Source organism: Dermochelys coriacea, chromosome 4 (assembly GCF_009764565.3).
Source record: "Dermochelys coriacea isolate rDerCor1 chromosome 4, rDerCor1.pri.v4, whole genome shotgun sequence".
Lineage (NCBI taxonomy): Eukaryota > Metazoa > Chordata > Testudines > Dermochelyidae > Dermochelys > Dermochelys coriacea.
This window is the reverse complement of record NC_050071.1, coordinates 95,113,195-95,127,348: the sequence shown is the minus strand read 5'-3', so window position 1 is coordinate 95,127,348 and position 14,154 is coordinate 95,113,195. Positions and strand designations below refer to the sequence as shown.

Here is a 14,154-nt window from a genome sequence, read left to right as displayed (position 1 = left end):
CATCAATGTAGCGCAAGTAGAGTAGGGGCATTAGGGAACGAGAGCTGAGGAAGCGTTGTTCTAAGTCAGCCATAAAAATGTTGGCATACTGTGGGGCCATGCGGGTACCCATCGCAGTGCCGCTGATTTGAAGGTATACATTGTCACCAAATGTGAAATAGTTATGGGTCAGGACAAAGTCACAAAGTTCTGCCACCAGGTTAGCCGTGACAGTATCGGGGATACTGTTCCTGACGGCTTGTAGTCCATCTTTGTGTGGAATGTTGGTGTAGAGGGCTTCTACATCCATAGTGGCTAGGATGGTGTTTTTAGGAAGATCACCAATGGACTGTAGTTTCCTCAGGAAATCGGTGGTGTCTCGAAGATAGCTTGGAGTGCTGGTAACGAAGGGCCTGAGGAGGGAGTCTACATAGCCAGACAATCCTGCTGTCAGGGTGCCAATGCCTGAGATGATGGGGCGTCCAGGATTTCCAGGTTTATGGATCTTGGGTAGCAGATAGAATACCCCAGGTCCTGGCTCCAGGGGTGTGTCTGTGCGGATTTGTTCTTGTGCTTTTTCAGGGAGTTTCTTGAGCAAATGCTGTAGTTTCTTTTGGTAACTCTCAGTGGGATCAGAGGGTAATGGCTTGTAGAAAGTGGTGTTGGAGAGCTGCCTAGTAGCCTCTTGTTCATACTCTGACCTATTCATGATGACGACAGCACCTCCCTTGTCAGCCTTTTTGATTATGATGTCAGAGTTGTTTCTGAGGCTGTGGATGGCACTGTGTTCTGCATGGCTGAGGTTATGGGGTAAGCGATGCTGCTTTTCCACAATTTCAGCTCGTGCACGTCGGCGGAAGCAGTCTATGTAGAAATCCAGGCTGCTGTTTCGACCTTCAGGAGGAGTCCACCTAGAATCCTTCTTTTTGTAGTGTTGGCAGGAAGGTCTCTGTGGGTTAATATGTTGGTCAGAGGTGTGTTGGAAATATTCCTTGAGTCTGAGACGTCGAAAATAGGATTCTAGGTCACCACAGAACTGTATCATGTTCGTGGGGGTGGAGGGGCAAAAGGAGAGGCCCCGAGATAGGACAGATTCTTCCGCTGGGCTAAGAGTATAGTTGGATAGATTAACAATATTGCTGGGTGGGTTACGGGAACCATTGTTGTGGCCCCTTGAGGCATATAGTAGTTTAGATAGCTTAGTGTCCTTTTTCTTTTGTAGAGAATCAAAGTGTGTTTTGTAAATGGCTTGTCTAGTTTTTGTAAAGTCCAGCCACGAGGAAGTTTGTGTGGAAGGTTGGTTCTTTATGAGAGTATCCAGTTTTGAGAGCTCATTCTTAATCTTTCCCTGTTTGCTGTAGAGGATGTTGATCAGGTGGTTCCGCAGTTTCCTTGAGAGTGTGTGGCACAAGCTGTCAGCATAGTCTGTGTGGTATGTAGATTGTAATGGATTTTTTACCTTCAGTCCTTTCGGTATGATGTCCATCTGTTTGAATTTGGAGAGGAAGATGATGTCTGTCTGTATCTGTGCGAGTTTTTTCATGAAGTTGACAGATTTCCACTCTATACGGCTAAATTCAGTGCATTGCATAATCACAGGTTTCAGAGTAGCAGCCGTGTTAGTCTGTATTCGCAAAAAGAAAAGGAGTACTTGTGGCACCTTAGAGACTAACAAATTTATTAGAGCATAAGCTTTCGTGAGCTACAGCTCACTTCATCGGATGCATTTGGTGGAAAAAACAGAGGAGAGATTTATATACACACACACAGAGAACATGAAACAATGGGTTTATCATACACACTGTAAGGAGAGTGATCACTTAAGATAAGCCATCACCAACAGCAGGGGGGGGAAGGAGGAAAACCTTTCATGGTGACAAGCAGGTAGGCTAATTCCAGCAGTTAACAAGAATATCAGAGGAACAGTGGGGGGTGGGGTGGGAGGGAGAAATACCATGGGGAAATAGTTTTACTTTGTGTAATAACTCATCCATTCCCAGTCTCTATTCAAGCTTAAGTTAATTGTATCCAGTTTGCAAATTAATTCCAATTCAGCAGTCTCTCGTTGGAGTCTGTTTTTGAAGCTTTTTTGTTGAAGTATAGCCACTCTTAGGTCTGTGATCGAGTGACCAGAGAGATTGAAGTGTTACCTCAGCCATGCAGAACACAGTGCCATCCACAGCCTCAGAAACAACTCTGACATCATAATCAAAAAGGCTGACAAAGGAGGTGCTGTCGTCATCATGAATAGGTCAGAGTATGAACAAGAGGCTACTAGGCAGCTCTCCAACACCACTTTCTACAAGCCATTACCCTCTGATCCCACTGAGAGTTACCAAAAGAAACTACAGCATTTGCTCAAGAAACTCCCTGAAAAAGCACAAGAACAAATCCGCACAGACACACCCCTGGAGCCAGGACCTGGGGTATTCTATCTGCTACCCAAGATCCATAAACCTGGAAATCCTGGACGCCCCATCATCTCAGGCATTGGCACCCTGACAGCAGGATTGTCTGGCTATATAGACTCCCTCCTCAGGCCCTTCGTTACCAGCACTCCCAGCTATCTTCGAGACACCACCGATTTCCTGAGGAAACTACAGTCCATTGGTGATCTTCCTAAAAACACCATCCTAGCCACTATGGATGTAGAAGCCCTCTACACCAACATTCCACACAAAGATGGACTACAAGCCGTCAGGAACAGTATCCCCGATACTGTCACGGCTAACCTGGTGGCAGAACTTTGTGACTTTGTCCTGACCCATAACTATTTCACATTTGGTGACAATGTATACCTTCAAATCAGCGGCACTGCGATGGGTACCCGCATGGCCCCACAGTATGCCAACATTTTTATGGCTGACTTAGAACAACGCTTCCTCAGCTCTCGTCCCCTAATGCCCCTACTCTACTTGCGCTACATTGATGACATCTTCATCATCTGGACCCATGGAAAAGAAGCTCTTGAGGAATTCCACCATGATTTCAACAATTTCCATCCCACCATCAACCTCAGCCTGGACCAGTCCACACAAGAGATCCACTTCCTGGACACTACAGTGCTAATAAGCGATGGTCACATAAACACCACCCTATATCGGAAACCTACTGACCGCTATTCCTACCTACATGCCTCTAGCTTTCATCCAGATCATACCACTCGATCCATTGTCTACAGCCAAGCGCTACGATATAACCGCATTTGCTCCAACCCCTCAGACAGAGACAAACACCTACAAGATCTCTATCATGCATTCCTACAACTACAGTACCCACCTGCTGAAGTGAAGAAACAGATTGACAGAGCCAGAAGAGTACCCAGAAGTCACCTACTACAGGACAGGCCCAACAAAGAAAACAACAGAACGCCACTAGCCATCACCTTCAGCCCCCAACTAAAACCCCTCCAACGCATCATCAAGGATCTACAACCTATCCTGAAGGACGAGCCATCGCTCTCTCAGATCTTGGGAGACAGACCAGTCCTTGCTTACAGACAGCCCCCCAGTCTGAAGCAAATACTCAGCAGCAACCACACACCACACAACAGAACCACTAACCCAGGAACCTATCCTTGCAACAAAGCCCGTTGCCAACTCTGTCCACATATCTATTCAGGGGATACCATCATAGGGCCTAATCACATCAGCCACACTATCAGAGGCTCGTTCACCTGCGCATCTACCAATGTGATATATGCCATCATGTGCCAGCAATGCCCCTCTGCCATGTACATTGGCCAAACTGGACAGTCTCTACGTAAAAGAATGAATGGACACAAATCAGACGTCAAGAATTATAACATTCAAAAACCAGTTGGAGAACACTTCAATCTCTCTGGTCACTCGATCACAGACCTAAGAGTGGCTATACTTCAACAAAAAAGCTTCAAAAACAGACTCCAACGAGAGACTGCTGAATTGGAATTAATTTGCAAACTGGATACAATTAACTTAGGCTTGAATAGAGACTGGGAATGGATGAGTTATTACACAAAGTAAAACTATTTCCCCATGGTATTTCTCCCTCCCACCCCACCCCCCACTGTTCCTCTGATATTCTTGTTAACTGCTGGAATTAGCCTACCTGCTTGTCACCATGAAAGGTTTTCCTCCTTCCCCCCCCTGCTGTTGGTGATGGCTTATCTTAAGTGATCACTCTCCTTACAGTGTGTATGATAAACCCATTGTTTCATGTTCTCTGTGTGTGTGTATATAAATCTCTCCTCTGTTTTTTCCACCAAATGCATCCGATGAAGTGAGCTGTAGCTCACGAAAGCTTATGCTCTAATAAATTTGTTAGTCTCTAAGGTGCCACAAGTACTCCTTTTCTTTTTGCGAATACAGACTAACACGGCTGCTACTCTGAAACCTGAGTCAATAAACTGCACCAGCGAGCTTTTAAACATCCAAATGCACATTCTACCACCATTCCGCACTTGCTCAGCCTATAGTTGAACAGCTCCTTACTACTATCGAGGGTGCCTGTGTATGGCTTCATGAGCTATGGCATTAAGGGGTAGGCTGGGTCCCCAAGGAGAATTATAGTCATTTCAACATCCCCAACAGTTATTTTCTGGGAAGTAAGTCCCTTCCTGCAGCTGTTCAAACAGACCAAAGTTCCTGAAGATGCGAGCGTCATGTACCTTTCCCGGCCATCCCACACTGATGTCGGTGAAACGTCCCTTGTGATCCACCAATGCTTGCAGCACCATTGAAAAGTACCCCTTGCCGTTTATGTACTGGCTGCCCTGGTGGTCCGGTCCCAAGATAGGGATATGCGTTCCGTCTATCACCTCACCACAGTTAGGGAATCCCATTGCAGCAAAGCCATCCACTATGACCTGCATATTTCCCAGAGTCACTACCCTTGATAGCAGCAGCTCAGTGATTGCATTGGCTACTTGGATCGCAGCTGCCCCCAAAGTAGATTTTCCCACTCCAAATTGATTCCTGACTGACCGGTAGCTGTCTGGCGTTGCAAGCTTCTACAGGGCTATCGACACTCACTTGTGAACTGTGAGGGGTGCTCTCATCTTGGTATTCTTGCACTTTAGGGCAGGGGAAAGCAAGTCACAAAGTTCCATGAAAGTGCCATGCCATGCATGTGAAAGTTTCACAGCCACTGGGAATCATCATCCCAGACCCGCAACACTATGCAGTCCCACCAGTCTGTGCTTGTTTCCAAGGCCCAGAATCGGCGTTCCACGGCATGAGCCTGCCCCATTAACACCATGATCTCCAAATTGTGGGGGAACGCGGTTTTAGAGAAAAGTGTGTTCATGTCCTCATCACCGTGCTGCCGTCACCTCCTCACCTGCTTTTGCAGGTTCTGGTTCTGCACATACTGCAGGATAATGCGCAAGGTGTTTACAATGCTTATAACTGCCCTGGTGATCTGAGCAGGCTCCATGCTTGCCATGGTATGGCATCTGCAGGTGAGTAGAGTTGCAGGGGAAGCAGTGGCCGATGACGGATGCCATGAGAATAGATATTTATAGAGATGATGAGGACCTGCGAGGTGGATTCATGAGAGCAAGAGAGCAGAGTTGCAGCGGAAGTGGTGGAGGACGATGGTTAGCACCGCGCACATTTCCCGAGGAAGAACACATGTACCTGGGAGCCCATGCCAGACAACATGGAGAAATTCAATATTGAGACAACAGCAGCAGAGTTGCAGCAGAAGCAGTGTATGACAACGGTTAGCAGTCCTACTGCACAGTATGCTGCCAGCAGCACCCAGGCCACGACAGCAGTAGTGTTGCTGAGCTGAGTGGGCTGCACGCTTGCTGTGGTATGGCATCTGCACGGAAAAAAGGTGCAAAACGATTGTCTGCCATTGCTTTCACGGAGAGAAGGGTGACTGACGACATGTACCCAAAACCACCCGCGACAATGTTTTGCCCCATCAGGCACTGGGAGCTTAACCCAGAATTCCAATGGGCGGCAGAGACTGCGGTAACTGTGAGATAGCTATCCACAGTGCAGTCCTCTGAAAGTCAACGCTAGCCACGGTAGTGAGGATGCACTCCGCCGACTTAATGTGCTTAGTGTGGACATACGCAATCGACTTCTATAAAATTGACCAAATTTCGTAGTGTAGACATATGCTTAGAGACTACCTCTTTCTTTATTAATTAACCCAACAGCTGAGGTGTACTATCTGATCATTCCTAAATTCAGACATCTGAAGGCAAATAAATCTCTGTGAAGCTCTCTTGGTTCTTCCAGGTAGGTGAAAGATTTTTGTTGACACTTATTTGATAGAAAATGGCTTTTAGATTAAACAGAATTTTTTGCCAAAAGAATTTTGGTCTTTTGATGAAAACCCAGAAAGTTTCCAAGGAAAACGTTTATGCAACTGAAGAGTTCACATTTTTGTTGAAAAGTTTTTGGAGGAAGAGACTCATTTCCCTTCCAGTTGTATTGATTCTACAGTTCATTTGCCTCCTTGTGTCACATAGTCCAAGGTTCATTGACTTCAATGGGATTACTCACACTATGAGTCAAGTTATTTCACGTGCATGACTGACAGTGCCTGCAAACCATTAAACCCAGTCAATAAGAGAGAGACATCTTGAATAAGATGAAATACAAATGACACCAATTGCTATGAAGATCTCAATATTTATTTACTATATCTATGGATTTGCTAAGAATGGAAGGCCAAATTATTGATGGTCACTTTTGGCCTTAAAGTCTACGAGTCTAATTTAAACTTATACACAAAATACTCTAGAAAGAGTAAAATACTGTACACTAGGGGTTTTCAACCTGTGGTCTGTGGACCCCTGGGAATTTCCAAAGGGGTCTGCACCTCCATTTGAAATTTTTTAGGGGTGTACATATGAAAAAAGGTTAAAAACCACTGCCGTATACCATGCACACCAATATTACACTTTGGTGAAAGACAAAATGATAAATACCCTTGCATCTATTTGAAAATTTAAGATTTTTTTTTACATAAACAATGTAATTCAACTGGGAATTTGGCTAGGCTACTGGAATCAACACTTCTGTTGCAAAAAGGCCATGGGCCCTACTCAGGCCACCAGTGGTCAGGAACTAAATTCTATATATCACTGGAAAGATGGAAGAGATAAATACCCATAATGGATGAATACACAAATAAATCCAGCTCTGAAGTAAACTGGCATAACTCTAGTGACATGAATAGAGTTAGAATCATAGAAGATTAGGGTTGAAAGAGACCTCAGGAGGTCATCTAGTCCAATCCCCTGCTCAAAGCAAGATCAATACCAACTAAATCATCCCAGCCAAGGCTTTGTCAAGCCGGGCCTTAAAAACCTCTAAGGATGGAGATTCCACCACCTCCCTAGGTAACCCATTCCAGTGCTTCACCTTCCTAGTGAAATAGTGTTTCCTAATATCCAACCTAGACCTCCCCCACTGCAACTTGAGACCATTGCTCCTTGTTCTGTCATCTGCCCCCACTGAGAACGGCCGAGCTTCATCCTCTTTGGAACCCCCCTTCAGGTAGTTGAAGGCTGCTACCAAATCCCCCTCACTCTTCTCTTCTTCAAACTAAACAGTTCCCTCAGCCTCTGCTCGTAAGTCATGTGCCCCAGGCCCCTTGTCATTTTTGTTATCCTTCGCTGGACTCTCCAATTTGTCCACATCCTTTCTGTAGTGGGGGGCCTAAAACTGGATGCAGTACTCCAGATGTGGCCTCACCAGTGCCGAATAGAGAGGAATAATCACTTCCCTCTATCTGTTGGCAATGCTCCTACTAATGCAGCCCAATATGCCGTTAGCCTTCTTGGCAACAAGGGCACACTGCTGACTCATATCCAGCTTCTCATCCACTGTAATCCCCAGGTCCTTTTCTGCAGAACTGCTGCTTAGCCAGTCAGTCCCCAGCCTGTAGCGGTACATGGGATTCTTCCGTCCTAAGTGCAGGACTCTGGACTTGTCCTTGTTGAACCTCATCAGATTTCTTTTGGTCCAATCCTCCAATTTGTCTAGTCACTCTGGACCCTATCCCTACCCTCCAGTGTATCAACCTCTTCCCCCAGCTTAGTGTCATCTGTGAACTTGCCGAGGGTTCAATCCATCCCTTCATCCAAATCATTAATGAAGATATTGAACAAAACTGGCCCCAGAACCAACCATTTTATACCGGCTGCCAACTAAACATCAAGCCATTGATCACTACCTGTTGAGCCCAACAATCTAGCCAGCTTTCTATCCACCTTATACTCCATTCATCCAATCCATACTTTTTTAACTTGCTGGCAAGAATACGGTGGGAGACCGTATCAAAAGCTTTGCTAAAGTCAAGATATATCACGTCCACTGCTTTTCCCATATCCACAGAGCCAGTTATCTCATCATAGAAGGCAATCAGGTTGGTTGTTCCAGTTTACACTGAATTTGGACCATAATATTTAAATATTTCAATGGTTTCTTAATTATGGTTACCACTTTCTAGCTAGCTATCAAATATAACAGATAACTCAAACTTGAGAATGGGAGACGGGGGAAGAAGGGTGGATATTGTGCTCAGAATCCTACAACGAAAAACTAAACAGTGAACCATATGTAGTTCTGTTGATAAATATCCCCCATGGAAAACATGCAAACACTTTTTTTAAAATAAGAGGAGACATTATTATTGCTCAACCCTGACTGGCCATACATTTACACAATCATTATTCCTCTCTGTGCTATCTGGGCCAAATTTTCAGCTGATTTACAACTCTGTTGAAATTAATGTGGTAGCCTGGAGTTTATGTTGTATAAAAATTGGTGTAAAAATCAATCCTGCAAAACAGACACTTGGCCAATCTCAGTAATGTAAGTATGTTCTCCTTAAATATATGGAACTCTTAGGGAAATTCCTAAGCAGTTCTACTCATGTAAGCAGTGCAGAATATCAGAGTGAATAATGAGAGTGAAGTTGTAAGAGACATTAGCCTTACTGTGAAATTTACATTATGTCATGCATACATATGTTTATGTGAATGCAAACACAGATACCTTTCCAACTCAGAACACAAAATTCACTAATGGAAATACCATCCTTCATTGCTATAGCTCCATCCACCTCTCTGAAGCACATATGTAGCACACATTAGCTGTCCCTTACCCTTTCACTACAAGGGCAGGTAATGTGGATGCATTTTTATTCTTCCAGTCAGAGTGCAGATTGAGCCACTTCTGATGGTGTAGTTGCTCATTTTCTTGTACAATTTTTGTTGCAGACGGCCCCCTGAAACAAATAAAAACAGTCCATGGATCTTCAAATATCTTTGACTCTGACTATCCATACATTACAGTGATGGGAGGGAAAGGTGCTTTAGTACTTCCCTTTTATGCCAAAGTCAGGCAATTGAATGATACTCCAGATCTGCAGATGGTTGCGGGACAGGTTTTGGCCAAAGTCAGATCTACTCACATTTTACTGTTATTCATGAGAAATGTTCTAACAAGTGGGAGTGGGAAATGGAAATGGCAAAAGTTCTCTGGTGGCAGAAAATGTAAGCATTATTTCACATCTACTTTATTCATTACTATTACATTCTGGTCATCATGCTCAGAATCACATCCAAGCTTTTTCTTCCCACAAATTTCCTTTCCAAGCAATTTTCAGTTACCCACTATTTGTCTGTTTAGCTCACATTGCTTCCACAAGATATAATCAGGAATGATGATCACACTATGGATTGATTTTATTCATACTGATCAACAGAACCACTCAGAGAGAGGAAAATTTCAGAACATATCAAAATAGAGTCTCTTAAATGGAAGTAGCAGATAATCAGATTTGGCAGGTTGGTAAGATCAATTTTCCCCCCTTTTTTTTCTGGTAAGTAAGACTTCCATTTCTCTCTTTGAAGCTCTTCTTTGTAAGGTTACTTATACAAAGAATCGAGCCCTCAGGTACTTACCTGGTTCTAGATTCAACAACTGCTTGGTCAAAAAATTATACATTTTTCTCCTGAATTAATTTCTACAAGATGCCGTTTAAAAAAATGAAAAGATTTATGTTTTAGACAAGCAGGTCAATTTAAGGGAACATCAGATCGTTCTGCCCCAGAATACAAATGCCTTTTAATAAAAAAACATTAGCAGATTCTCAAACAGCAGGAAGATTATTCATGGATTTGGATTTCAAAAGATATGGTGCATTTGTGCATTAACATGAAAACTGTGTAAACATAGTGATCATTTGTTAAATTTTATCATTTCATTTCAGGCGATTTTGCACTCTTGAAATATTGCAGAAAAGGGTCTAGAAAAGGGTTATAGTGGACGAGAAGCTGGATATGAGTCAACAGTGTGCTCTTGTTGCCAAGAAGGCTAACAGCATTTTGGGCTGTATAAGTAGGGGCATTGTCAGCAAATCGAGGGATGTGATCATTCCCCTCTATTCAACATTGGTGAGGCCTCATCTGGAGTACTGTGTCCAGTTTTGGGCCCCACACTACAAGAAGGATGTGGAAAAATTGGAAAGAGTCCAGCGGAGGGCAACAAAAATGATTAGGGGGCTGGAGTACATGATTTATGAGGAGAGGCTGAGGGAACTGGGATTGTTTAGTCTGCAGAATAGAAGAATGAGGGGGGGATTAGATAGCTGCTTTCAACTACCTGAAGGGGGGTTCCAAAGAGGATGGACCTAGACTGTTCTCAGTGGTACCAGATGACAGAACAAGGAGTAATGGTCTCAAGTTGTAGTGTGGGAGGGTTAGGTTGGATGTTAGGAAAAGCTTTTTCACTGGGAGGGTGGTGAAGCACTGGAATGGGTTACCAAGGGAGGTGGTGGAATCTCCTTCCTTAGAGGTTTTCAAGATCAGGCTTGACAAAGCCCTGGCTGGGATGATTTAGTTGGGGATTGGTCCTGCTTTGAGCAGGGGGTTGGACTAGATGACCTTGTATGGGGAGACTTTGGCAAACCAGTAAAGTGCCTGAAACCACTATGGTTTATTGCTAAAAGCAGCCAAGTCAGCAGGCTGTAAATTGGTCATTCAGCAGTCTTAGTTTAACCAAGGCAGGAGGGGAAGGGGATTTTTGGGTGCCACAGAGAGGGCAGCTTGATCCCACACCCTTCCTGATAAGAATTGTGTTGAGTTGCTAATACATGCACTTTAGAAGAGCAGGATGGGCCTCAGGAATGTCTATGGGCCTCAAGGCTGAAAACTCTGGAAAAACTCACACCTGGTTAATCGATAATCAGAAGAAACCTCTTGCTGGACCATTGAAACTGCTTACTTAACAAGTTTGCTTTAAGGGACATGTCATTCTATTACTAATGTATAAATAAGGAAAAAAAGTCTGAGATGGTGGGACTCTTCAGGACTGGACTCTCCCTCTGGATGCATCTTGTTTTCCCCACCGGCAGATGGGCTGCTGCTGTGCCACTCGAGAGCCACACTCAGCTTTGGTAATTATCAAGGCTTGGGGGTGTTTTACTAACCTGTTGCAGACGTGTGTATAAGAGCTTGAGACTAAGTAAAGTTTAGCTTTAAGTGAAAGCACTCTTGTGTTGTCCTGTTTGTACCATCTATTGGTCGGACGTCCGTGTCTCCCCTGATTTATTTCCTGACACCACCTCGCACAGAGTAAAAGTTACCAAGAGCTTTGGGTTGAAAGAACCCTGGGTAACAACCTCCTGAGATCCCTTCCAACCCTGATATTCTATGATTGCTCTTATGCAAAACATTTGGCAAAATTGGCTATTTTTTTATCTTAAAATCCTTCAAAAACACACATTTCTGAATATTTGCTCTTGTGCTGTGAATTTGAAATGAGTTCCATTTGTAGCTCTACAGCATGAGTTAACTAACAAAATACCAGATCCTGAAGTCCAGTCAAACTGTATAGGGTACAGTTCAGGTGCACTAAAGTTCACCTTTATGCTCCCTAGATCGTGAGCTCTCTATATGTTGTAGTGGTTCCCAAGCACAAGTAAGAGCAGATACTCTAGACTCTAGAGTCATTTATGCTAGCTGTGATCAGCTCCAGGAAGCTGAAAAGCAGGCAGCACCTTGCAGGGCATACGGAAGCCTCCATCATGTTCCATTACCCCTGGTCCCATGCATCCTTTTCCAGTAGCAGAAAGGCAAGGCTATATTCAGGCCTAGGTAACATCAAAGTGCAGTGGGACTGTGCAGCTCCATAGCGATCTATATGACAGACACCCCAGGGCCAAAAATTTTGCCCCTCCCAAAAAGGGGGACAGAGCTGAAATTAAGGGTGTATATATTAGAAAGAAAGAAAGAAAGAAAGAAAGAAAGAAAGAAAGAAAGAAAGAAAGAAAGAAAATAAATCTTAGGGGGACACACACACAGACAGAAAACTGAATAGTAATATGGAAGACACAGACAAAGGAAAAATGTGTAGGGGGGGCTATCTCCAGACATTACAAACTTTTAGATTTAGATTGACAAACTTTAAACTGATAACTAGATGTTACATCATCTGGCAAAAGCAAATTTTTGTTTGCTTGACTGTTTAAAGACATCAGATAAATGTTGGAAGATTCAGAAGAGGTACCTAAAGCAGCTTTCTGTCTGGAGCTGAAGCTAAACCAATGCAATGGACTACCACTGAAAATTTTTCAAAGCTGGTGAAACTAGAGGCAAAAACCCACCCAACTGTGATTTTACTAAGGTGGGTGGCCAGGGTCCAGGGAAAATAAGTGGAAAGAAAAAAAACCCCTGTTATTACGATCATTATTTAAATGTTGACAATGTGCTTAGGAATGATGCTCCCATTTTGGCAAAGTGCTCAAGCATGTGCTTAATTTTTAGCATGTACTTAAGTCCCATTGACTTAAGTGTCACTATGTATTGATTAGTTAGACATTGGAAAGGGGGGAATAAACAGGCACAGGGGAAGTTATGACTAAAGAGAAATAGTTCTGTACATATTTATTATTAAAGGCCTGATTGTGCCTTCCCCATACACCCAAAACTCCCATTAAAGTCAGTGGAAGATTTGTGTACATAAGAAATGCAGGATCTGCACTAAGAAGCACACGTGGACAGTGAAGATGAATGATAAACAATATATTGTATTTCAAAAAAAGTTCTGACCTTGCCTGAGCAATGGCTGTAAGAAGAAAACATGATGGATTCTCAGATTCTGCCAAGATGCCTTTAAGCTTTCAATGAAACATTCAACTCTCAGACTTGTTTCCTCATCAAGATTTTTTTAATGACAATCTAAAGCCATGACGAAGAAAAATCTGGCTTTCCTCAACAGAAAAAATCTGCAGGAATGACTTGTTCAAGATTCTAAAAAGCTGTTACACATGAAAAGTTTTTAAAAAGTGTAAAAAAATCCAATACCATTTTGCTTTAAACTGAAGTTAGACAAAAGTCATTAGTAGGTTTGGAAAAATACAGATATTCAGGGCTACTGCACAATTAATGAACCACAAACAAACTGATTCATAGTTTAATTGTATTTTTAAGCATCTTACAGTTTCTAATGCTTGATTTCTCCCCCATCCAGGAAATCTGTTACTATTTGGGCCTTTCCTGGAAAACTAATTTGTTTTTCAGACCCATCCATTTGATCTGTTATGTCCAAGACCACGCTCCTACTCAGAAGATTATAGAGTCCCTAAGCTTGATAGCTAAGGAATCCTTTATGGGAGAAGAGAGGGATAACACTTAGTATACTTTAAAATAAATCACTTATCTAATGTTAAAAAATAAAATTCCTTCTTGTACTTTTTTAATTAGACGTGTGGGAAATTACATTAAATTATATATTACACACACACACACACGTAGTAGTAGAAGAGAATTTGGGATTTTCTAATTGATACTGACCATCAGAAGCTTGTTAACCTGTAAAAATGTAAAGATAAAACTGGACTTCAGTTATAGAATTTAACAGTCTGAGTCCAAGTTTTCAAGTCTGCTAAACAAAACAAATAGCTACAGGAACCTGAAAGTCTACATCAGTCCAACAGACAACTGAATATAGGTGGGAATGGTTCCACAAAATGATATTTTCAGACTAACACCTCTTGAGCCCAGCCATTATCTGTTATTATGCTAACAACTCTGCCTGTGTATCCACTAAATAAGTTGCTGTTTTTGATATGTTTGAATTGCTATATGAAGGAGAGTACATAACTCATAAATAGCTCCAGACACTTCATGGTTTTCCTGTAAAGAACGATCTATTAGCCATAAAA

At 42.9% G+C, this 14,154-nt stretch overlaps 1 protein-coding gene across 1 annotated transcript in view; it reads right to left on the bottom strand.

Moving 5' to 3' along the window:
* Positions 1 to 14,154, bottom strand: part of CORIN (corin, serine peptidase) — a 324,441-nt gene that overhangs the window by 25,438 nt on the left and 284,849 nt on the right. Inside the window, exon 17 of the mRNA XM_038400915.2 lies at positions 9,091 to 9,213. Coding sequence (XP_038256843.1) covers positions 9,091 to 9,213 — 123 coding nt within the window. The remainder of the gene's footprint in view (positions 1 to 9,090; positions 9,214 to 14,154) is intronic.